Below are 26927 nucleotides of genomic sequence, written 5' to 3'. Positions count from 1 at the left end.
CATATAAAGGAGTCATAGGCCGCATCCCAAATGGCACCATATTCCCTATATAGTGCAGTACTTTTGACCACAGTCCTAGGGAATAGGGTGTCATTTGAGACGCAAGCATAGAGTCGTGTTGGCCCAGTGGCATGTCTTTGTGCGGTTGGCTGCATATCTATATTTCCTCAGCTATGACATCTGTGTAGAGAGGATAGGACAGGGCACACGGAGAGGATGGGCCTTGCTCTCTCTCTCTTTCCTGTGGGCAAGTGTGCCTGGTTTCTGGCTACAGCCTAGTTGTACTGTCTATAAAGTAAACTGTATGTTTAAGGGTAAGAAGTGTAGGAGAGAACAATAGATGTAAAGACAGAGCGAGACAGAGAGAGGGAACAACATACACAGAGATATAAACAGACAGAATACTGAGAAACAGACCAGAAAGATGGATGGATGGATATAGATATAAAATATATAGCGCACACAAACAGTAGATGGATCAGAATACAAACAGGAAGTGTATGTGTTCTCACCGATTTCCTCTCTGCCTTGAGCTCTGTGAGGTACCGTGAGAGTTCAGTGATGATCTGAGAGGTCAGGTTCTCAGCAATGACCTCGTGCTGTCCTGCGTAGTCGTTCAGCTCGTTCAGCGTTGACAGGAAGGCCCGGCATGACGTGTATCTGACAGGTCACATGTCAAAGGAAGTGATGTCAGAGAAGGCGGCGATGTAGAGGGGCCTGACACAGCATCTTATCTAGGGTGCTATAAGATGCTCAGATGTTGGGAGAAACATTAGGCCTACTTCATTAGCTACCAAATGAGAGGAAATAGCGTTATAACTAACAATCCAAATGTAATACAGTATATAACTGTGATTTAAGTAACTTTGTGGTTGCGTCTGGGTGCCAAACTCACTTGTTCTCCTCCTCTTCTCTTGAGTTCTTCTTCGGTTGATACTTCTTTGATAGATTCCTGTGAAAAAATAACAAGCAGCAGGGTTCTGTTACTACTAGATACAACCATAATAATATATATACTGCTGCTTGTTATTACTACTAGTTACAACCACAGTAATATACTGTATACAGTTACTACTACAGTACTACTATGGTATGTTTATGATATGTTTGGGTGGCAGGTAGCCTAGTGGATAGAGCGCTGAGCCAGTAACCGAAAGGTCACTGGTTCGAGTTTGAGTAAAAAAATCTGTCGGCGTGCCCTTGAGCAAGGCACTTAAGCGTAATTGCTCCAGTGTCACCGCTGATAGTGGCTGATCCTGGCCGTGACCCCACTATCCAAGGGTGTCTCAGGGGGAGTTGACATATAAAAAAAACATTTCCACATGTGAAGCAGGAAAAATATAAGTACCCACCAAATGATTATTATTACAATGTGTTTACTATCCCAATGGGTTATTATAATAGCACTCCACTGTGTTCCTCCTCCATTACTGATGTTCATGTCACCGTGCCAACAGATCATCTATACCAGAGGGCTTTCTGCCATGCCTCCCTCCCACCTCCATGCCTCCCCTCCCACCCTCCTCTCCCACCTCCATGCCTCCCCTCCCTCCCACCCACCCTCCCCTGCCACCTCCATGCCTCCACCCCACCCTCTCCTCCCACCTCCATGCCTCCCCTCCCTCCCTCCCTCCCCTCCCACCTCCACGCCTCCCCTCTCCTCCCATCTCCTTGCCTCCCCTTCCACCCTCCCCTCCCACCTCCATGCCTCTCCTCCCACCTCCATGCCTCCCCTCCCCCATGCCTCCCCTCCCATCTCCATGCCTCCCCTTCCACCCTCCCCTCCCACCTCCATGCCTCCACCCCCACCCTCTCCTCCCACCTCCATGCCTCCCCTCCCTCCCCTCCCTCCCCTCCCACCTCCACGCCTCCCCTCTCCACCCATCTCCTTGCCTCCCCTTCCACCCTCCCCTCCCACCTCCATGCCTCTCCTCCCACCTCCATGCCTCCCCTTCCACCCTCCCCTCCCACCTCCATCCCTCCCCTCCCACCTCCATGCCTCCCCTCCCACCTCCACGCCTCCCCTCTCCTCCCATCTCCTTGCCTCCCCTCCCACCCTCTCCTCCCACCTCCCCTCCCACCCCACCCTCCCCTGCCACCTCCATCCCTCCCCTGCCTCCTCCATCCCTCCCCTGCCACCTCCATGCCTCCCCTCCCACCCTCTCCTCCCACCTCCATGCCTCCCCTTCCACCCTCCCCTCCCACCTCCCTCCATGCCTCCCCTCCCCCCCTGCCATCTCCACGCCTCCCCTCCCACCTCCATGCCTCCCCTCCCACCTCCATGCCTTCCCTCCCACCTCCCCTCCTACCTCCATCCCTCTCCTCCCACCTCCCCTCCCACCTCCATCCCTCCTCATCCCTCCCCTACCACCCTCATGCCTCCCCTCCCACCCTCTCCTCCCACCTCCATCCATCCCCTCCCACTTCCATGCCTCCCCTGCCACCACGCCTCCCCTGCCACCTCCACGCCTCCCCTGCCACCTCCACGCCTCCCCTGCCACCTCCACACCTCCCCTGCCACCTCCATCCCTCGCCTCCCCTGCCACCTCCACGCCTCCCCTCCCACCTCAACGCCTCCCCTGCCCCCTCCATCCCTCCCCTGCCACCTCAACGCCTCCCCTGCCACCTCCACCCCTCCCCTGCCTTCTCCATCCCTCCCCTGCCACCTCCCCTGCCACCTCCACGCCTCCCCTGCCACCTCCATCCCTCCCCTCCCACCTCCACGCCTCCCCTGCCACCTCCACGCCTCCCCTGCCACCTCCACGCCTCCCCTGCCATCTCCACGCCTCCCCTGCCACCTCCATCCCTCCCACCTCCACGCCTCCCCTGCCACCCCTCCCCTGCCACCTCCACGCCTCCCCTGCCACCTCCATCCCTCCCCTGCCACCTCCCTCTCCTCCCACCTCCCCTCCCACCTCCATCCCTCCCCTACCACCCTCATGCCTCCCCTCCCACCCTCACCTCCCACCTCCATCCATCCCCTCCCACTTCCATGCCTCCCCTCCCACCCTCCCCTGCCACCCCTCCCACCCTCCCCTGCCACCACGCCTCCCCTGCCACCACGCCTCCCCTGCCACCTCCACGCCTCCCCTGCCACCTCCACGCCTCCCCTGCCACCTCCATCCCTCGCCTCCCCTGCCACCTCCACGCCTCCCCTCCCACCTCAACGCCTCCCCTGCCACCACGCCTCCCCTGCCACCTCCACGCCTCCCCTGCCACCTCCACGCCTCCCCTGCCACCTCCATCCCTCGCCTCCCCTGCCACCTCCACGCCTCCCCTCCCACCTCAACGCCTCCCCTGCCACCTCCATCCCTCGCCTCCCCTGCCACCTCCACGCCTCCCCTCCCACCTCAACGCCTCCCCTGCCACCTCCACGCCTCCCCTGCCACCTCCACGCCTCCCCTGCCACCTCCATCCCTCGCCTCCCCTGCCACCTCCACGCCTCCCCTCCCACCTCAACGCCTCCCCTGCCACCTCCATCCCTCGCCTCCCCTGCCACCTCCACGCCTCCCCTCCCACCTCAACGCCTCCCCTGCCACCTCCACGCCTCCCCTGCCATCTCCACCCCTCCCCTGCCTTCTCCATCCCTCCCCTGCCACCTCCCCTGCCACCTCCACGCCTCCCCTGCCAACTCCATCCCTCCCCTCCCACCTCCACGCCTCCCCTGCCATCTCCACCCCTCCCCTGCCATCTCCACGCCTCCCCTGCCACCTCCATCCCTCCCCTGCCACCTCCATCCCTCCCCTGCCACCTCCACGCCTCCCCTGCCACCTCCACCCCTCCCCTGCCACCTCCACCCCTCCCCTGCCACCTCCATCCCTCCCCTGCCACCTCCCCTGCCACCTCCACCCCTCCCCTGCCTTCTCCATCCCTCCCCTGCCACCTCCCCTGCCACCTCCACGCCTCCCCTGCCAACTCCATCCCTCCCCTGCCACCTCCACGCCTCCCCTGCCACCTCCACCCCTCCCCTGCCACCTCCACGCCTCCCCTGCCATCTCCACCCCTCCCCTGCCATCTCCACGCCTCCCCTGCCACCTCCATCCCTCCCCTGCCACCTCCATCCCTCCCCTGCCACCTCCACGCCTCCCCTCCCACCTCAACGCCTCCCCTGCCCCCTCCATCCCTCCCCTGCCACCTCCACGCCTCCCCTGCCATCTCCACCCCTCCCCTGCCTTCTCCATCCCTCCCCTGCCACCTCCCCTGCCACCTCCACGCCTCCCCTGCCAACTCCATCCCTCCCCTCCCACCTCCACGCCTCCCCTGCCATCTCCACCCCTCCCCTGCCATCTCCACGCCTCCCCTGCCACCTCCATCCCTCCCCTGCCACCTCCATCCCTCCCCTGCCACCTCCACGCCTCCCCTGCCACCTCAAACCCTCCCCTGCCACCTCCACCCCTCCCCTGCCACCTCCATCCCTCCCCTGCCACCTCCACGCCTCCCCTGCCACCTCCACCCCTCCCCTGCCACCTCCATCCCTCCCCTGCCACCTCCACGCCTCTCCTCCCACCTCCACGCCTCCCACCTCCATCCCTCCCCTGCCACCACGCCTCCTCTGCCACCTCCATCCCTCCCCTGCCCGCTCCACGCCTCCCCTGCCACCTCCACGCCTCCCCTGCCATCTCCACGCCTCCCCTGCCACCTCCATCCCTCGCCTCCCCTGCCACCTCCACGCCTCCCCTCCCACCTCCACGCCTCCCCTGCCCCCTCCATCCCTCCCCTGCCACCTCCACGCCTCCCCTGCCACCTCCACCCCTCCCCTGCCTTCTCCATCCCTCCCCTGCCACCTCCCCTGCCACCTCCACGCCTCCCCTGCCAACTCCATCCCTCCCCTCCCACCTCCACGCCTCCCCTGCCATCTCCACCCCTCCCCTGCCACCTCCACGCCTCCCCTGCCACCTCCATCCCTCCCCTGCCACCTCCATCCCTCCCCTGCCACCTCCACGCCTCCCCTGCCACCTCCACCCCTCCCCTGCCACCTCCACCCCTCCCCTGCCACCTCCATCCCTCCCCTGCCACCTCCACGCCTCTCCTCCCACCTCCACGCCTCCCACCTCCATCCCTCCCCTGCCACCACGCCTCCTCTGCCACCTCCATCCCTCCCCTGCCCGCTCCACGCCTCCCCTGCCACCTCCATCCCTCCCCTGCCACCTCCACGCCTCCCCTGCCACCTCCATCCCTCCCCTGCCACCTCCACGCCTCCCCTGCCACCTCCACGCCTCCCCTGCCACCTCCATCCCTCCCCTGCCACCTCCACGCCTCCCCTGCCACCTCCATCCCTCCCACCTTCACGCCTCCCCTCCCACCTCCACCCCTCCCCTGCCACCTCCATCCCTCCCCTGCCACCACGCCTCCCCTGCCACCACGCCTCCCCTGCCACCTCCATCCCTCCCCTGCCACCTCCACGCCTCCCCTGCCACCTCCACCCCTCCCCTGCCACCTCCACGCCTCCCCTGCCACCTCCATCCCTCCCCTGCCACCTCCACGCCTCCCCTGCCACCTCCATCCCTCCCCTCCCACCTCCATCCCTCCCCTCCCACCTCCACGCCTCCCCTGCCACCTCCACGCCTCCCCTCCCACCTCCACGCCTCCCCTCCCACCTCCACGCCTCCCCTCCCACCTCCATCCCTACGTCCTGTTCCAGTAATAATGCTTATGGCCCCAGGACCAAAAATTCAGTCACCATGAAGAAACATGCTTTTCTCCTCCGGACTACGCCCTCTTTCTGACATTGGCTGCACAAGCCTGCTGGCACAAGATGAGTGTGTCAAATAAAACAGGCTGGCATACAGATTTAGTATGTAGTATGCTGTTTAAAACTGTCAGCTGTACTGTAGGTGAAGGGTTAATGAGAGGACCCCAGAGTTCTGGACCGTGTGACCACTGTGACGAATATACTGAGATTCATGCACTCACCTCTCTCTACCTCGCTTTTGTCTTGCTCGCTTCCACCTCTCTCTGCCTCTCTGTCCCTCTGCCTCTTTCTCTCTCTGTCTCTCTCTGTGTCTCTCTCTCTTTAACCCTCACTCTGTCTCCCTCGTGTCCTGTCTTTCTCTCTGTTGCTGTGTTTGTTTGTTTAATAGTCGGATCAACTCATCACCCAGCTCCATTTTTTCTCTGTGTGTCAACACAGTTTAATACAGACTAACAAGCACACGCATGTATGCACACACAACCACACACAGTAGGCTCCTCAATCAGCCAATAAAAATAGGTAAACCTATTAGAAGAATCCACCTACAAACGGCAACAGACCAGACAAGCCAATTAGATTTCAGCAGACAGACGCAGAGTGAATCAGGAAGCATTGAGGCATGCTGGTTGGCAGGCAGGCAGCGAATGGTGAGTCACATTGTAGCTAGGTCCTCTTCACTCATGCATGGTGTGCTGCTGTTTACTATGCTGATGTTTGGACCATTAACCCTTTCAGTAGGAATAGAGGTCAGGTCCTACATGGTGAGTAGAATGAAGGTCGACAGAAACAGTAGAATCGAACCCCTGCAACAATATGGTCATGGCTGCCCTTTTAATGTCAACTGTATAATGGAAGGAAAAAATAGTGCTACAATAAAGACTATTATATTACTGTACCAATATAACATGGACAATATTAATCATGCTGACTAACAACTAGTCTAGAATTCATTGGTAGAAGAAAAATTAGACAATAATCATCCTTATTAGACTACCATGCAAGCCGAACTCCACCCTTAACAAGGCAGTATAGGCCTCCCGAGTAGCGCAGCGGTCTGAGGCATCACTACAGACCCGGGTTTGATCCCAGCCTGTGTCTTGGGCCGGCCGTGACCGGGAGACCGATGAGACGGTGCACAATTGGCCCAGCGTCGTCCAAGTTAGGGGAGGGTTTGGCCGGCCGGGATGTCCTTGTCCCATCACACTCTAGCGACTCCTTGTGGCGGGCCGGGCACATGCACGCTGACTTCGGTAGCCAGCTGGACGGTGTTTCCTCCGACATATTGGTGCGGCTGGCTTCCGGGTTAAGTGAGCAGTGTGTCAAGAAGCAGAGCGGGAGTTGCAGCTATGGGACAAGACTGTAACTACCAATTGGATATCACAAAATTGGGGAGAAAAAGGGGTAAAAAAGAATATATATATATATAAATACATAACTCCATCATGAATGAATCATGCATGTGGTAAAAGCACTAAAGCATGTATTCTCTCTCTCTCTCTCTCTCTCTCTACCCCCCTACTCCTCTAACCTTGTGTCTACTCTGTTGCTAGGCAGATCTACCTCTCCTCCCTCGCTTTTGAACCTGGCTGTCTCTCACTCATGGCCAGATGGCATGGCAGAATGCATTTGCCCTTCCTCCTCCTCCGTAGCATAGTTAACCAACACACAGACAACCAGAGGGTGCCTACTTAATGAGGATTAGACCAGTGTGTGTGTGTGTGTTGGGGTAATGGAATATGAGAGGAAAAAGAGACAACAGGGGAGAAGAGAGGCAGGAAAGAGAGGGAGGAGGAAAAAAGAGAAAAACAGGAGTAGCGAACCAGACTTCCTCCAGCACAAAGGAGTGACGGATGGATGATCAAAGGGCCAATTTCAGTGTGTTCATTAGATCTACTGTAGCAGGGCTGTGTTCTATGGGTCTGAGCGTGCCCAGTAGATTCAACCTGCTTTAACGAGCTAACTTTATCAGGGGGAGAATAATTAGTCCGGATGCAGAAACAAACAACACACACAAAGATGCACATTGTGTCCAACCCAAAAAAGCTTTAGAAACAGGCCTATCCATTCTGGGTTAGGGTTAGGGTTAGGGTTAGGGTTAGGGTCCTATGCAAATCCTATTTTCCTGTGATAGCAGAAGGCCGTCCACGTGGGAAACAAATCTGTTTCAGATGGAGAGATATGAGTCCTACAGTTCTACTGTTTAAGCAGAGTGAATTAAAACATCTGACTGCCACATCTGCAGAGTCGTCAGGTTCAATAAAACACATGACAACATGGAAAGACTATCCATGTGTCGCAGATACTAAAGTGAGACAGATACGGAAACGAATTAGGTCATTACGTGTGTGTGTGTGTGTGTGTGTGTGTGTGTGTGCCATGCAAACAGAGTAAGGAACTACTAGTCCTATTATCTTCTTAGTGAAGGGAGATTTATCTAGAAAGAGAAGGAGGTGGGGTTAGGGGTTTAGGGGTGCAGATGAGGGGTGCTGGATGGGGGTTGGTGAGTAGTCAGTAATTAGAGTCTTTAGCCCTCCTCTTGGCCCTCTCTAGGGAACCAGATATGGGATTTTTTGGGCAGACCTCTGTTGTTTGTTGTTGGGGTAGAAGAGAGCCTAGGAAGAGTATTCCCTCACACCCTCACCCCTACTCTATTTGAGGAAAGGAGGGCTTGGGGGTGTTTAAAAGGGTGGCGGAACTACACGACCAATACTCCACCGTGATTAGAGAAAGAGAAATGTGGGTCAGCGCAGGCTGGGGATGATAATACTGATACCTTGTTACTATGGAAACACATGCCTCCCACCCCCCACCCGTCACCAACCTTATTTCCTCTGTCCTCAAGCAAAAAACAGCAAGAAAACACTGTCATGCAAGAGAGAGAGAGAGACAGAGACAGAGAAAGACAGAGACAGAGCGAAAGAGAGAGACTACAGACACAGAGAAATGGAGGGAGACAGCGAGAGCAACAGAAAGAGAGAGACAGGGATGAATAGAAAGAGAGAGAGTTCCGCTACAGGCATCATCATTCTGTTTATCTAGCCATCCACCTGGGTAAAGCTAACATCCCTCTGTCTGTCAGGCTGAGCTCTCTGATAGGACCTCACTTAAACAAACTCAGTAGTGATGTGCTCACTGCAGGCTGAATAAGGTGTACACTGTCAAACTGTCAGTGAATTTGTCTGTGTGGAAACATGACAAAGCTTGTTTTTAATGGCAGTGAAATACAGTATCTTAAACAATACTGCTTTCCTTTATCTTGGCCAGGTCGCAGTTGTAAATGAGAACTTGTTCTCAACTAGCTTACCTGGTTAAATAAAGGTGGAATAAAAAATAAATAAAAAATAATAAAAATAATTCATTTTAAGCATTTTTCAAGACACCAAAAGTCAGTTTACGTACACAAGATATATGTTATAATTACAGTGCCTTCGGAAAATATTCAGACCCCTTGACTTTTTCCACATTTTATTACTTTACAGCCTTATTCTAAAAGAAAAAATCCTCATCAATCTACACAAAATACCCCATAATGACAAAGCGAAAACAGGTTTTGTACATTTTTGCAAATTTACAAAAAAAATTAAAACAGAAATACTTTATTTCCATAACTATTCAGACTCTTTGCTACAAGACTTGAAATTGAGCTCAGGTGCATCCTGTTTCCATTGATCGTCCTTGAGATGTTTCTGCAACTTGGAGTCCACCTGTGGTAAATTCTATTGATTGGACATAATTTGGAAAGGCACACACTTGTCTATATAAGATCCCACAATTGACAGTGCATGTCAGAGCAAAAACCAAGCCATGAGGTCAAAGGAATTGTCCGTAGAGCTCCGAGACAGGATTGTGTCGAAGCACAGATCTGGGAAAGGTTACCAAATAGTTTCTGCAGCTTTCAAGGTCCCCAAGAACACAGTGGCCTCCATCATTCTTAAATAGAAGAAGTTTGGAACCATCAAGACTCTTCCTAGAGCTGGCCGCCCGGCCAAACTGAGAAATGGGTGGAGAATGGCCTTGGTCAGGGAGGTGACCAAGAACCCGACGGTCACTCAGACAGAGCTCCAGAGTTCCTCTGTGGAGATGGGAGATCCTTCTAGAAGGACAACCATCTCTGCAGCACTCCCCCAATCAGGCCTTTATGGTAGAATTGCCAGACGGAAGCCACTCCTCAGTAAAAGGCACATGACAGCCCCCTTGGAGTTTGCCAAAAGGCATCTGAAGACTCTCAGACCATGAGAAACAAGATTCTCTGGTCTGATGAAATCAGAGAAGCCTGAATGCCAAGTGTGACGTCTGGAGGAAACCTGGCACCATCTCTATGGTGAAGCATGGTGGTGGCAGCATCATGCTGTGGGGATGTTTTTCAGCAGCAGGGACTGGGAGACTAGTCAGGATCAAAGGGAAAATGGAGCAAAGTACAGAGAGATCCTTTATGAAAACCTGCTCCAGAGCACTCAGGACCTAAGACTGGGGCAAAGGTTCACCTTCCAACAGGACAACGACCCTAAGCACACAGCCAAACAACGCAGGAGTGGCTTCGGGACTAATCTCTGAATGTCCTTGAGTGGCCCAGCCAGAGCCCAGACTTGAACCCGATCGAAAATCTCTGGAGAGACCTGAAAGTAGCTGTGCAGCGACGCTCCCCATCTAACCTGACAGAACTTAAGAGGATCTGCAGAGAAAAATGGGAGACTCCCAAAATACAGGTGCGCCTAGCTTGTAGCATCATACCCAAGAAGACTTGAGGCTGTAATTGCTGCCAAAGGTTTCTTCAACAAAGTATTGAGTAAAGGGTCTGTAAATGTGATACATATATTTTTTGATACATTTGCAAAAATTGTGCTTTGTCATTATGGGGTATTGTGTGTAGATTGTAAACGATTTTGTCCATTTTATAATAAGGCTGTAATGTAACAAAATGTGGAAAAAGTCAAGGGGTCTGAATACTTCAAGGGGTCTGAATACTTTCCGAATGCACTGTATGTTATACTCTGTATGCTGAAGAAGGCTGAGGCCGAAATTATTGAATTATTGAAGAATACTATCCATTTCATTCACTGGTGAAATATCTAGACAGAGAACCAGACTTACAGTATCATAACAGGGCAAAACAGAAACACTCACCTAATCTGCTTTGCATAGCTGATTTCAATCTCCGATCTCTCTTTGACGAATTTACTGTACCTCTCCACGAACTCGATGCCTGACTGTGTATGCTTCTCTAGGTTATCAAACTGATCCTGCAAACAGAAGAGAGAGAAAGAAAAACAGGCATGAATATAACATCCCAATACTTAGGAAGAGCGTTCTGGGATTTTGTTGTGGCGGATTCGCAGTGCCACAAACGCAATCCTTTCTAGCTGCAAGGACGAAAAGTTTCCTACATGACATTTTACATGTGTTGACAACATGTTAGCCTCACTTTTTGCCAGTAGTACTGAAATGCCAACGAGTTTAACGTTTCTAGATATACATTATAATGGCCGTACAACGCCTGCTCACATTACTCACAACGCCGTGCTAATATTTCCCCTTCTCTAAGGCCAAGGGTTTCACAGTCAATAATTAGCTATACTCTCTCACTTTGCTGCGGACACTTAATAAAGCTCCAACATGTTACTTTTTAGACGACCCGACAAAATTCACATAGAGATGTGAAATATTAGATCTGTCATTCTCATTGAAAGCAAGTCTAAGAAGCGGTAGATCTGTTCTATATGCACTATTCCTATGCTTCCCATTTTTAAGGTTTGTTTTTGCGTCTTTTACCTTCGATTTTGTACACCAGATTTAAACAGCTGAAAATACAATATTTTTGTTTATGGAAAAGGTATTTCACAGCAGTTTAGGTGGTACCATAACTCTCTATACTACTTGATTGTTTTGCCACATAAACTGAAATTAGGCAAACTATTCAAATTTTAGCAACAAGGAAATGGCAGAGCGCTTTTCTGCATAGTGCATCTAACTTATTATCCAAGCCTGTTTGGCACACCTGCCTTCTAATAAGCTAATGGGGTCGAATAAAAAGAGTTCAGGTAATTGAATTTAACAGTGGAACAAGCTGGCCTTTCTACCTTAGTGCCTAGTCCTTCTTGGATCTAGCTGTACCGATTCCAAAAGAGACTTACCAGCCAAAGCCACCAATCAGATCAAATGCTTGATTTATTGATAGGTGTAATTCATATTTTTGACATCATTGTGAGGTTTGGGGGTTTCATAAATAGCTAATAGTGTGGCTATGACACACATTGTCTTCTATGGGATAATGGATGCCTGTAGTATTGCTGTACTTTGGTTACAAGCAGAAACACTAATCATGTAGTGTTGAGGTTACAAGAAGAAACATTGTAGCTATGCAGTGTTGAGGTTACAAGAAGAAACATTGTAGTTATGCAGTATTGCGGTTACAATATGAAACATTGTAGCTATGCAGTATTGAGGTTACAAGAAGAAACATTGTAGCTATGCAGTATAGAGGTTACAAGAAGAAACATTGTAGCTATGCAGTGTTGAGGTTACAAGAAGAAACATTGTAGCTATGCAGTGTTGAGGTTACAAGAAGAAACATTGTAGCTATGCAGTATTGCGGTTACAAGAAGAAACATTGTAGCTATGCAGTGTTGAGGTTACAAGAAGAAACATTGTAGTTATGCAGTGTTGAGGTTACAAGAAGAAACATTGTAGTTATGCAGTGTTGAGGTTACAAGAAGAAACATTGTAGCTATGCAGTATTGAAGTTACAAGAATAAACATTGTAGCTATGCAGTGTTGAGGTTACAAGAAGAAACATTGTAGCTATGCAGTACTGAGGTTACAAAAAGAAACATTGTAGCTATGCAGTATTGCGGTTACAAGAAGAAACATTGTAGCTATGCAGTATTGAGGTTACAAGAATAAACATTGTAGCTATGCAGTGTTGAGGTTACAAGAAGAAACATTGTAGCTATGCAGTATTGAGGTTACAAGAAGAAACATTGTAGCTATGCAGTATTGCGGTTACAAGAAGAAACATTGTAGCTATGCAGTATTGATGTTACAAGAAGAAACATTGTAGCTATGCAGTGTTGAGGTTACCAGAAGAAACATTGTAGCTATGCAGTATTGCGGTTACAAGAAGAAACAGTGTAGCTATGCAGTATTGCGGTTACAAGAAGAAACATTGTAGCTATGCAGTATTGCGGTTACAAGAAGAAACATTGTAGCTATGCAGTGTTGAGGTTACAAGAAGAAACATTGTAGCTATGCAGTATTGCGGTTACAAGAAGAAACATTGTAGCTATGCAGTGTTGAGGTTACAAGAAGAAACATTGTAGCTATGCAGTGTTGAGGTTACAAGAAGAAACATTGTAGCTATGCAGTGTTGAGGTTACAAGAAGAAACATTGTAGCTATGCAGTATTGAGGTTACAAGAAGAAACATTGTAGTTATGCAGTGTTGAGGTTACAAGAAGAAACATTGTAGCTTTGCAGTGTTGAGGTTACAAGAAGAAACATTGTAGCTATGCAGTGTTGAGGTTACAAGAATAAACATTGTAGCTATGCAGTGTTGAGGTTACAAGAAGAAACATTGTAGCTATGCAGTGTTGAGGTTACAAGAAGAAACATTGTAGCTATGCAGTATTGCGGTTACAAGAAGAAACATTGTAGCTATGCAGTATTGAGGTTACAAGAATAAACATTGTAGCTATGCAGTGTTGAGGTTACAAGAAGAAACATTGTAGCTATGCAGTATTGAGGTTACAAGAAGAAACATTGTAGCTATGCAGTATTGCGGTTACAAGAAGAAACATTGTAGCTATGCAGTATTGAGGTTACAAGAAGAAACATTGTAGCTATGCAGTATTGCGGTTACAAGAAGAAACATTGTAGCTATGCAGTATTGAGGTTACAAGAAGAAACATTGTAGTTATGCAGTGTTGAGGTTACAAGAAGAAACATTGTAGCTATGCAGTGTTGAGGTTACAAGAAGAAACATTGTAGCTATGCAGTGTTGAGGTTACAAGAAGAAACATTGTAGCTATGCAGTGTTGAGGTTACAAGAAGAAACATTGTAGCTATGCAGTGTTGAGGTTACAAGAAGAAACATTGTAGCTATGCAGTATTGCGGTTACAAGAAGAAACATTGTAGCTATGCAGTGTTGAGGTTACAAGAAGAAACATTGTAGTTATGCAGTGTTGAGGTTACAAGAAGAAACATTGTAGCTATGCAGTATTGCGGTTACAAGAAGAAACATTGTAGCTATGCAGTATTGAGGTTACAAGAAGAAACATTGTAACTATGCAGTATTGAGGTTACAAGAAGAAACATTGTAGCTATGCAGTATCGCGGTTACAAGAAGAAACATTGTAGCTATGCAGTATTGAGGTTACAAGAAGAAACATTGTAGCTATGCAGTATTGCGGTTACAAGAAGAAACATTGTAGCTATGCAGTATTGCGGTTACAAGAAGAAACATTGTAGCTATGCAGTATTGAGGTTACAAGAAGAAACATTGTAGTTATGCAGTGTTGAGGTTACAAGAAGAAACATTGTAGCTATGCAGTGTTGAGGTTACAAGAAGAAACATTGTAGCTATGCAGTGTTGAGGTTACAAGAAGAAACATTGTAGCTATGCAGTGTTGAGGTTACAAGAAGAAACATTGTAGCTATGCAGTGTTGAGGTTACAAGAAGAAACATTGTAGCTATGCAGTATTGAGGTTACAAGAAGAAACATTGTAGCTATGCAGTGTTGAGGTTACAAGAAGAAACATTGTAGCTATGCAGTATTGAGGTTACAAGAAGAAACATTGTAGCTATGCAGTATTGAGGTTACAAGAAGAAACATTGTAGCTATGCAGTATAGAGGTTACAAGAAGAAACATTGTAGCTATGCAGTATAGAGGTTACAAGAAGAAACATTGTAGCTATGCAGTGTTGCGGTTACAAGAAGAAACATTGTAGCTATGCAGTGTTGAGGTTACAAGAAGAAACATTGTAGCTATGCAGTATTGCGGTTACAAGAAGAAACATTGTAGCTATGCAGTATTGAGGTTACAAGAAGAAACATTGTAGCTATGCAGTATTGCGGTTACAAGAAGAAACATTGTAGCTATGCAGTATTGAGGTTACAAGAAGAAACATTGTAGCTATGCAGTATTGCGGTTACAAGAAGAAACATTGTAGCTATGCAGTATTGAGGTTACAAGAAGAAACATTGTAGTTATGCAGTGTTGAGGTTACAAGAAGAAACATTGTAGCTATGCAGTGTTGAGGTTACAAGAAGAAACATTGTAGCTATGCAGTGTTGAGGTTACAAGAAGAAACATTGTAGCTATGCAGTGTTGAGGTTACAAGAAGAAACATTGTAGCTATGCAGTGTTGAGGTTACAAGAAGAAACATTGTAGCTATGCAGTATTGCGGTTACAAGAAGAAACATTGTAGCTATGCAGTGTTGAGGTTACAAGAAGAAACATTGTAGTTATGCAGTGTTGAGGTTACAAGAAGAAACATTGTAGCTATGCAGTATTGCGGTTACAAGAAGAAACATTGTAGCTATGCAGTATTGAGGTTACAAGAAGAAACATTGTAGCTATGCAGTATTGAGGTTACAAGAAGAAACATTGTAGCTATGCAGTATCGCGGTTACAAGAAGAAACATTGTAGCTATGCAGTATTGAGGTTACAAGAAGAAACATTGTAGCTATGCAGTATTGCGGTTACAAGAAGAAACATTGTAGCTATGCAGTATTGCGGTTACAAGAAGAAACATTGTAGCTATGCAGTATTGAGGTTACAAGAAGAAACATTGTAGTTATGCAGTGTTGAGGTTACAAGAAGAAACATTGTAGCTATGCAGTGTTGAGGTTACAAGAAGAAACATTGTAGCTATGCAGTGTTGAGGTTACAAGAAGAAACATTGTAGCTATGCAGTGTTGAGGTTACAAGAAGAAACATTGTAGCTATGCAGTGTTGAGGTTACAAGAAGAAACATTGTAGCTATGCAGTATTGAGGTTACAAGAAGAAACATTGTAGCTATGCAGTGTTGAGGTTACAAGAAGAAACATTGTAGCTATGCAGTATTGAGGTTACAAGAAGAAACATTGTAGCTATGCAGTATTGAGGTTACAAGAAGAAACATTGTAGCTATGCAGTATAGAGGTTACAAGAAGAAACATTGTAGCTATGCAGTATAGAGGTTACAAGAAGAAACATTGTAGCTATGCAGTGTTGCGGTTACAAGAAGAAACATTGTAGCTATGCAGTATTGAGGTTACAAGAAGAAACATTGTAGCTATGCAGTGTTGAGGTTACAAGAAGAAACATTGTAGCTATGCAGTGTTGAGGTTACAAGAAGAAACATTGTAGCTATGCAGTGTTGAGGTTACAAGAAGAAACATTGTAGCTATGCAGTGTTGAGGTTACAAGAAGAAACATTGTAGCTATGCAGTGTTGAGGTTACAAGAAGAAACATTGTAGCTATGCAGTATTGAGGTTACAAGAAGAAACATTGTAGCTATGCAGTGTTGAGGTTACAAGAAGAAACATTGTAGCTATGCAGTATTGAGGTTACAAGAAGAAACATTGTAGCTATGCAGTATTGAGGTTACAAGAAGAAACATTGTAGCTATGCAGTATAGAGGTTACAAGAAGAAACATTGTAGCTATGCAGTATAGAGGTTACAAGAAGAAACATTGTAGCTATGCAGTGTTGCGGTTACAAGAAGAAACATTGTAGCTATGCAGTGTTGAGGTTACAAGAAGAAACATTGTAGCTATGCAGTATTGCGGTTACAAGAAGAAACATTGTAGCTATGCAGTATTGAGGTTACAAGAAGAAACATTGTAGCTATGCAGTATTGCGGTTACAAGAAGAAACATTGTAGCTATGCAGTATTGCGGTTACAAGAAGAAACATTGTAGCTATGCAGTATTGAGGTTACAAGAAGAAACATTGTAGCTATGCAGTATTGCGGTTACAAGAAGAAACATTGTAGCTATGCAGTATTGAGGTTACAAGAAGAAACATTGTAGTTATGCAGTGTTGAGGTTACAAGAAGAAACATTGTAGCTATGCAGTGTTGAGGTTACAAGAAGAAACATTGTAGCTATGCAGTGTTGAGGTTACAAGAAGAAACATTGTAGCTATGCAGTGTTGAGGTTACAAGAAGAAACATTGTAGCTATGCAGTGTTGAGGTTACAAGAAGAAACATTGTAGCTATGCAGTATTGCGGTTACAAGAAGAAACATTGTAGCTATGCAGTGTTGAGGTTACAAGAAGAAACATTGTAGTTATGCAGTGTTGAGGTTACAAGAAGAAACATTGTAGCTATGCAGTATTGCGGTTACAAGAAGAAACATTGTAGCTATGCAGTATTGAGGTTACAAGAAGAAACATTGTAGCTATGCAGTATTGAGGTTACAAGAAGAAACATTGTAGCTATGCAGTATCGCGGTTACAAGAAGAAACATTGTAGCTATGCAGTATTGAGGTTACAAGAAGAAACATTGTAGCTATGCAGTATTGCGGTTACAAGAAGAAACATTGTAGCTATGCAGTATTGCGGTTACAAGAAGAAACATTGTAGCTATGCAGTATTGAGGTTACAAGAAGAAACATTGTAGTTATGCAGTGTTGAGGTTACAAGAAGAAACATTGTAGCTATGCAGTGTTGAGGTTACAAGAAGAAACATTGTAGCTATGCAGTGTTGAGGTTACAAGAAGAAACATTGTAGCTATGCAGTGTTGAGGTTACAAGAAGAAACATTGTAGCTATGCAGTGTTGAGGTTACAAGAAGAAACATTGTAGCTATGCAGTATTGAGGTTACAAGAAGAAACATTGTAGCTATGCAGTGTTGAGGTTACAAGAAGAAACATTGTAGCTATGCAGTATTGAGGTTACAAGAAGAAACATTGTAGCTATGCAGTATTGAGGTTACAAGAAGAAACATTGTAGCTATGCAGTATAGAGGTTACAAGAAGAAACATTGTAGCTATGCAGTATAGAGGTTACAAGAAGAAACATTGTAGCTATGCAGTGTTGCGGTTACAAGAAGAAACATTGTAGCTATGCAGTGTTGAGGTTACAAGAAGAAACATTGTAGCTATGCAGTATTGCGGTTACAAGAAGAAACATTGTAGCTATGCAGTATTTAGGTTACAAGAAGAAACATTGTAGTTATGCAGTGTTGAGGTTACAAGAAGAAACATTGTAGCTATGCAGTATTGCGGTTACAAGAAGAAACATTGTAGCTATGCAGTGTTGAGGTTACAAGAAGAAACATTGTAGCTATGCAGTATTGCGGTTACAAGAAGAAACATTGTAGCTATGCAGTATTGAGGTTACAAGAAGAAACATTGTAGTTATGCAGTGTTGAGGTTACAAGAAGAAACATTGTAGCTATGCAGTATTGAGGTTACAAGAAGAAACATTGTAGCTATGCAGTATTGCGGTTACAAGAAGAAACATTGTAGCTATGCAGTGTTGAGGTTACAAGAAGAAACATTGTAGTTATGCAGTGTTGAGGTTACAAGAAGAAACATTGTAACCCTGTAGTATTGCTGTAAGCTATTTTGGTTACAAGCAGAAACACTGTAACCCTGTAGTATTGCTGTAAGCTATTTTGGTTACAAGCACCTCCACCGATGAATTGGCCCTGACTCAGAGGGACTTTTCACCATTTACAGAAACCCATTCAGTCTCCTTCACTCAAGTAAAGACTTCAACTGTAGGTAGTTTTAGAGTACCCTAACCCACAATGGCCTTGTACATTATTCATAGCTTAATGCAGTTATTCCGCCTAAACACTGTCCCTCATCAGTACTGTACAGTCTAACAGGAACGAAAAGGTGCACGATTGTCAAATTCATCGTTTCTATGCATTGTCTCTCCTCTGTCATATAGCCTAAGCATGTGTAGAATACGGAAAAACTTAATGATGCTGCATAATGTTGCCTTATCTATCACCTTATTAAAACACCTGATTTCAGCCAAAATGTCTGGAGAATAGAAATAGGCTACACTACAAACAGGCTAGTCCATATACAACAGTTACACTGTACAACAGCCTACAAAAAACATCCCTACTGTAGTGGATCACACACTCGAGTAGCCTACCCCTCAGAACATTTTGCAAAGATGCGTCTCCGTCCATTGACAGTACTAGCAAAGGAACACAGACGATACAGCTTGGTTAGGGTTAGTTTTACATTCACCTTGGTATAGCTCCAACAGTTCCCCATCCTCTCCTCCATCATCTGTAGTCCACCTCAACCCAAACCCAATGGCTGTCCTCCTCAACCCAACCAAAGCTGCCTGCAGCACTTCATGCAGTATATTCCCCAACTGTCACTGAGCTACTGTCCCAGACCAGTCCTATGAGCTCGACAGGGTTCTGAGTGGGGGTGTCTTTGTGCTGCTTTAATCCCTCGTTTTACACTGCCTGACTGCTACAGTTAGCTGCCTCAGACACAGGAAGTGGATGTGGTTTGAACAGCTTAGCATAAGTGCTTGATGCTCAACATTTCGGTCTTTTTTTGGGGGGGACTGTGGATCAGAGTCTGTACCATTGCTGCAATGAACATAATGCTACAGCCAACATGAAGGCAAACATGTTTAATACATGATGAGTGTTAATGTAGGGATGAATGGCAGCATCAAAACCAGGAGTGTAGCTTGGTACTGTAATAAAACATGGATGTTTGCCATCTAGGGCAAACAAGGACAACATTCAGTTGGAGGGTCTTTTCACACCAACATCCCTCAGTTGCAACAACCACTCATTCATGAACCCACTCACCAACCCACTCATGTGAAGAGATGTGAGATGCATAACAATTGGATATTCGATTGATTTCAAAAAGATGCCCTAGTAGCTTCCTCTCTATCATATTTTTTCTTTGTCACTCCCCCCTCTCTCTCTCTACAGCATGCGCTCCTCTTCCCTCTTTCTCCTCATCCCCTCTTCCCTCTTTCTCCTCATCCCCTCTTCCCTCTTTCTCCTCATCCCCTCTTCCCTGAGGAAGTGCTTAACGCTCGTTGTCAGCCTCTGTGTCAATTAGATTCAGCAGATCTCCTCACAGTGATTGGTTCATTAAAACACTATATAGCAGCGACTCAACAGGATCTCACCATAGAAACACATAATGCTGTTCCTCCAAACGCATAAGTGCCATAATAGAGTAATCCTCCACAACCTCACTGCACCCAAACACACCCTTCACTAACACGCACAACACAAAGCCTTCACACACACACACACACACACACACAAACACCCTTCACTCACACACACACACAACACACCCTTCACTAACACGCACAACACAAAGCCTTCACTCACACACACACACACACACCCTTCACTCACACACACACACACACACACACACACAACACACACCCTTCACTAACACGCACAACACACATCCTTCACTAACACGCACAACACACACCCTTCACTAACACACACACACACACACACACACACACACACACACACACACACACACACACACACACACACACACACACACACACACACACACACACACACACACAACACACACCCTTCACTAACACGCACAACACACACCCTTCACTCACACACAACACACCCTTCACTAACACGCACAACACACACCCTTCACTAACACACACACACACACACACACACACACACCCTTCACTAACACGCACAACACACACCCTTCACTAACACACATACACACACACAACACACACCCTTCACTCACACACAACACACCCTTCACTAGCACGCACAACACACACCCTTCACACACACACACACACACAACACACTCTTCACTCACACACACAACACACACACACAAGGAGGACAACATTAAAAATAAGTGTTTAAATGAATGTTTTCAAGTGATATCCTCTGGAATCCAACACAGATCTTGTTGATGCATCAATTATTAGGATTTTGCAACAAAAAAATAAAGTCACATTACCCTTCTCAGTTGAGGCAGCATGGTATCCTATAGTTGCAGAGGGGAAAGGTACACCCCTGCCCAACGATAAAATCCAACCAAGGTCCAACCCTCCCCTTCCCAGAGTAATAGCTAAGGCAGCCTCACTGTGGTTAGGTTAGAAAGGGCATCATTCCCCAGACAATTCTGAAGTTTAAGAGCAGTATGTTATTCATTGTCCCCATTTCCACCACATGGACCAAAACCTGGTCTGTCTGAGAGAAGCACTCCTCTGTCTGGAAGCAACAAGGGTCCCGGAGCAAGAGATGCAGTACTGACTGAGACAGGCATTCACACTCCTACACACACTCTACATCTGAGACCAGCCGTAGCCTGGGAGCACGCAAGCTAAATGTTCCGTCAGGCGTGAGGTGGTCTCCGTGGGACCTGAGATGGGGAATGATTCATTGAGGTTAGGAAAAAAGGGGGGCGGAAAAGAGGTGGAGTGGAGAGAAGAAGAGGAATTAAGAGGGAGGGCACTGGAGTGGAGAGAAAGAGGGACCAATTTGACTAAGGATAATGCAGTGATGACCAACATCACCTCATTCATTACCTGGACAACACACGGCAGCAGGACTGTGGGGACACTTCTGCGAAAGATGTGTCACAGTCACAATGTGACAAATGTCTGAATAAATAAATACTAGGCTAGTTCATATATATATATTCATATATATGAGAGAGAGAGAGAGAGAGAGAGAGAGAGAGAGAGAGAGAGAGAGAGAGAGAGAGAGAGAGAGAGAGAGAGAGAGAGAGAGAGAGAGGCTGGCTTTCCAGTAAAAAGGCGATTCCCACAGGCGGAAAAGGGCTAATAAATGTTGAATAACATTGGAACAAAATATCAAGGAAAACTACAGAGAGGGAATCTGTGTCAAAGGCTCACGCTAATATCACACAGAGCCATCATCACCATATTCTATTACCTTGACACATCAAAACAACAATCCAGCAGAAAAAAAGGGAGGGGGCAGACAGTCAAAGCATTTGTAGTCTTGCTCACCAGAATCTTGGGGTTCCGCTTCATGAAACACTTCATCATTGTTTCAATCAATTTCTGAAGTCTATATAAAATCTGCCTTCATATTGAAAACACCTCAGACCGTCTCATTGTTTTATTCTGATGAAAACATGACTATGGGACATAGCGCCTCTCTCTCCTTCTCTTTCTGTGCTACAATACCATATCACTCCTGGTATAACCCAGGCTGCTCTGCCTTTTATATCAGACACACTGTGGACAGCAGCCAGCTTCTATATAATACATTAGCCACCACTAGAATGCTGCTGCCGCTGTGTATGAGAATGGACTATCTGGCTGCATCCCAAACCACTCTTCTTCTTCTTCTAACCACCTCCTTCTCATCCTCCTATTCTCTCCTCCCCCTACTCCTCCTCTCCCCAACACTTTCCATGTTTCTAACATGGAATGAAAGGTAAAATATGACTTTAGTTGCTACTGTAAACTAATGCAATGATTGTGTATAAAGCCCCCCTAGGTAATAACCTGGTTTATGCACTTCCTATTTAAGCCACAGGGGGCGGTAGAGGGTAACAATGCCCCCATTATACTGGCCCCTGAAGGTGATCGGTCAACAACACTCAGATAGGGTCTGCAAATCATTGAAGTACTCCCTCCCCCCTCTCAATCGCTATTGCGCCCCCTCTCTCTTTCCCTCCCTCTCTCTTGCACACTAACAAACACATTCCATTGACACATCAGTTCTCCAGAGGGACTGCTGTGGTTGCTTCTGTTTAATCTCTTTCAGAACAGAACACCAAAGAGCTACAATTCAACAGCCAGAAACAAGACCTGCATAATAATTGTCCTGTAAGCCTTGTTACATGATGATTCACTACGACAGGCCTTAGAAGGAAGACAAAAACTTCTGATGAAATGTTTGACATGGTGCCCTCTCTTTCTGAGGGGTTGTGAAAGAGGATAAAAGGAAAGATAATGAAATCATCCATTCAGAGCCTTCCAAAATACTAGATGGGCAAGTAATGTTCACAGATCTAGAGAAACCTCCTATTTAAGCTCTTTACATTCAGATTCAGATTAATTTGTTGGCACATAACCACAAGTTGGTGGTTTGCTGTTGTACTTTCATACTAATGGAAGACTGCTGATGCTAGCCAGGATTAGGCTGACTCAAAGACGCCTCCAACCATGACAGGCTAGGACTGGTCTGTGTCAAACCCTACAGTAAGTTACACTCCATTTGTTGTAGGCTGTATAGCCACTACAACTACCTCCAACACATCTTTACAGGTCAGTGCTCTCAATAAAATCCCATGTCACAAGAGGAAATCAACAGGCCATCAGGAAGAGCCAGAGAGGTGAGGGGTCAGTGTTCATAGCAGGTCATCTAAAATATTGGAATATACGGCTGACGCCAATTAGTAGACTGGTCGATTGTTTGAACGTTAGGCTGTTGGTCTACCGAGATTGTTTTAGTAACATCTCAGTGAACTAATCCATTGCGGAGGCTAAAAGCCAATTTATGCTTCATCCAAAAATGTGGTGGGAGGCTCCATATGGAGGGTGTGACACAATTGCGCAGCCTCCAGAGGCATGCAAAGGTCAAATCCAGCTCCGTACTGCATCGCCATGCGCCTCCCAAATTTTGTATGCAGAGGGCTCTGTACAGCTCTGCATTGACATGATTGGTTGATGGTAGGTGGGGGCAGTACATCCTGTAGAAAACACAAACTCACTTCCTTGACAACAGCTCCACTGCCCCGCAAAGAAGTATAAATGCCCTGACTTCTGCTGAGGCAGTATCACCGTAAATGCTGCACAGCAGGGCTGAGGCAGTATCACCGTAAATGCTGCAGGGCTGAGGCAGTATCACCGTAAATGCTGCACGGCAGGGCTGAGGCAGTATCACCGTAAATGCTGCAGGGCTGAGGCAGTATCACCGTAAATGCTGCACGGCAGGGCTGAGGCAGTATCACCGTAAATGCTGCACGCAGGGCTGAGGCAGTATCACCGTAAATGCTGCACGGCAGGGCTGAGGCAGTATCACCGTAAATGCTGCACAGCAGGGCTGAGGCAGTATCACCGTAAATGCTGCAGGGCTGAGGCAGTATCACCGTAAATGCTGCACGGCAGGGCTGAGGCAGTATCACCGTAAATGCTGCACGGCAAGGCTGAGACAGTATCACCGTAAATGCTGCACGGCAGGGCTGAGGCAGTATCACCGTAAATGCTGCACGGCAGGGCTGAGGCAGTATCACCGTAAATGCTGCAGGGCAGGGCTGAGGCAGTATCACCGTAAATGCTGCATGGCAGGGCTGAGGCAGTATCACCGTAAATGCTGCAGGGCAGGGCTGAGGCAGTATCACCGTAAATGCTGCATGGCAGGGCTGAGGCAGTATCACCGTAAATGCTGCACGGTAGGGCTGAGGCAGTATCACCGTAAATGCTGCATGGCAGGGCTGAGGCAGTATCACCGTAAATGCTGCACGGCAGGGCTGAGGCAGTATCACCGTAAATGCTGCACGGGCAGGGCTGAGGCAGTATCACCGTAAATGCTGCACGGCAGGGCTGAGGCAGTATCACCGTAAATGCTGCACGACAGGGCTGAGGCAGTATCACCGTAAATTCTGCACGGCAGGGCTGAGGCAGTATCACCGTAAATGCTGCATAGCAGGGCTGAGGCCGTATCACCTTAAATGCTGCACGGCCAATGCAGATGTCGGATTGACCATGCACCCAGATGAACTTCTCTCTCCAGAATGTGCTCCCACCAATTTGTGCACCTTCATTATTTCATTGTGTGAATTGTTTGTGTTTGATAGTTAGTGTCTATCAATTCCCCATTACATATATCACCAGTAGTACATTTACCGTTAATTCCTAATCTACAATGTTTGTTACTTTGGTTATGGTAATTTACGTTAATGCATTCAATATCATTATTCCAGTCTTCCCGTTGTCATTGTCGGAGTGGACACATTGTTTGCAGAGTGCACAACCTATGCTACACTTGTGAGAAACAAGTTTTGGTTTATTTCATTCCATTTACAAGTTTTGTCAATTTAGTCATTGTCTTTTGTTTGGAGCGCTCCTCTCAATGTTGACCTAGGACACTCACGCATATAAGTAGGCCTATAGGCTACCTGGCCTGCGCGCAAATGTAGGCATATAAAATGTGCCCATTTGGGGATCTGATAGTATTTAGGAAGTGCATAAAACCAACACCTCCTTTGGCCGTCTTTCCTTCCAGTTCGCTGCTGCCAGTGACTGGAACGAATTGCAAAAATTGCTGAAGCTGGAGACTTACATTTCCCTCACTAACTTTAAACATAAGCTATCTGAGCAGCTAACTGATCGCTGCAGCTGTACATAATCCATCTGTAAATAGCCCACCCAATCTACCTACCTCATCCCCATATTGTTTTTATTTACTTTGCTGCTATTTTGAACACTAGTATCACTACTTACACACCATCATCTGCTCATCATCATCTGCTCATCTATCACTCCAGTGTTAATCTGATAAATTGTAATTACTTTGCGACTATGGCCTATTTATTGCCTTACCTCCTCATGCCATTTGCACACACTGTATATAGACTTTCTGTTTTTTCCATTGTGTTATTGACTGTACGCTTGTTTATTCCATGTGTAACTCTGTGTTGTTGTTTCTGTCGCACTGCTTTGCTTGATCTTGGCCAGGTCACAGTTGTAAACGAGAACTTGTTCTCAACTAGCTTACCTGGTTAAATAAAGGTGAAATAAAAAATATAAAAAAACATTCTGATTGGCTTAACTCACCACCACTAATGACCTGTGGAGCTTCTCAAAGTAATGTTGTTTTCCTCACCTCAAACAGCAAGCAAACAAAGTATGTTTTTACATCCATTGAGAATTACAAATAGTTCCTCAATGTATTTGAAAAATGTTTCCAGCTCTTTCCCTTTCGATAACCACTTAGCGTGAAAGGGAAAAATGTCATGCTCTGATTCAGTGGAAATGTCATAAAATAGGCCTACCTGATTACCTATCAGTGCTTGACTTGGACTGAAATAGGTTACGATACTCATTTTGGGTGCTGGTACTGTTTATTTTTAGGTGCAGGAGCTCCACAATACTTTAGAGCTAATATTCTATAAAAGGAACAGGAGCTCAAGCAGTAGAAAATTAGAGGTGCCGGTACTCAGCTCCGGTTGGCTCCTGCCCAAGCGCAAGCTCACTGGCACGGGAAACTCTTAGGGCCCAGAATATTTTCTACAATGTTGCAAGTTTGCTAGTGCAAGCCTCGTGCCAGACCCAAGTTAATAGTTGATACAATGTTTCAAGTTTGTTGCAGACAGGCCATGTGTAGCCAATGTGATATATAGGATATTTTAAATCAGGATATTTTCTATCTGCAAGCTGCAATGTTTTATTTGTTGGCTTTATATAGGCTATTTTTACATAGTTGGCGATGGCAATAGAAGTTACTTTTTAGGTTTGTATCATTTTCATTTAGATTAGTTATGGTAATGTGCATATGAAAACCATAGCTGGCACGCAGATCGGTAGACAGAGTTAGACAAAAAATAAATAAAAAATAAAAAATAAATTGGCATTCCACATGAGAAAGGTTGCCGACTCTTCGTGTAGGTATCCTCGTGTAGCCTATTACCGGCAACTTCAGGAGAGTAATGGCAGAATCTGTGAAAGCCAGCAGGAGCGGGAGGAGAACAGTTGGGTCAGGTAAAGTTTTTTTTCTTCTCGTTATCTAGATCTCTGGCACCCGCTTGGGGCATTTGTCTTATTTCATCAAACCAAAAGAACAGACGACTTTCGGTCAACTAAGATGTTTTTTTAGTCGGGGGCAGCCCTAATCTAATAGACCGTAGTCTATAGTAGTTGTCCAAATGAGCAAGAGTCATGGACCTACATGCTTCTGTAAGTCACAAAAACACATGCACACACACACACACACCGATCAGGTGCTAAAGATAAGCCTAAACATTGTCAGCGTATTACCGCATTATCACAGAAATATCATCAATAGGAGTGTTTTTTCAAAGCATCATGGTTTCAAACGTATCTTATACTCATCTGGCCTAAACGTTTTCTTCACAAGGGAAATTCTATAAATTGTATGTAGAAAGTTATTTTAGGAGTCTCTTTGCGGTATACCACCAGTATTACTATAATGCAGACAGACAGAACACATTAAGAAGCAGTCTCCCACTGTTCCTCCAGAAATACCATTCCACCACAGGAAACGTGGAGAGGGACACCAGATGTCCCAAC

At 46.7% G+C, this 26927-nt stretch overlaps 1 protein-coding gene across 27 annotated transcripts in view; it reads right to left on the bottom strand.

Annotated features, from left to right (window-relative positions):
- Positions 1 to 26927, bottom strand: part of LOC139544197 (formin-binding protein 1-like) — a 123630-nt gene that overhangs the window by 68272 nt on the left and 28431 nt on the right. For 24 of the 27 annotated variants that reach the window (XM_071351032.1, XM_071351035.1, XM_071351026.1 and 21 more), the window contains exons 2-4: positions 10817 to 10932; positions 896 to 952; positions 513 to 660 (exon numbers count right to left, since the gene is read on the bottom strand). In XM_071351032.1, coding sequence (XP_071207133.1) covers positions 513 to 660; positions 896 to 952; positions 10817 to 10932 — 321 coding nt within the window. Of the gene's footprint in view, positions 1 to 512; positions 661 to 895; positions 953 to 10816; positions 10933 to 18892; positions 19054 to 20656; positions 21113 to 21674; positions 21783 to 26927 lie in introns of those variants that run through there. The other 3 variants (XM_071351029.1, XM_071351034.1, XM_071351028.1) reach the window with 3 other exon arrangements.

This window comes from Salvelinus alpinus, chromosome 18 (genome assembly GCF_045679555.1).
Source record: "Salvelinus alpinus chromosome 18, SLU_Salpinus.1, whole genome shotgun sequence".
Taxonomy (NCBI): domain Eukaryota; kingdom Metazoa; phylum Chordata; class Actinopteri; order Salmoniformes; family Salmonidae; genus Salvelinus; species Salvelinus alpinus.
Note: the sequence above shows the minus strand (reverse complement) of the source record. Positions and strands in the feature narration are given on the sequence as shown.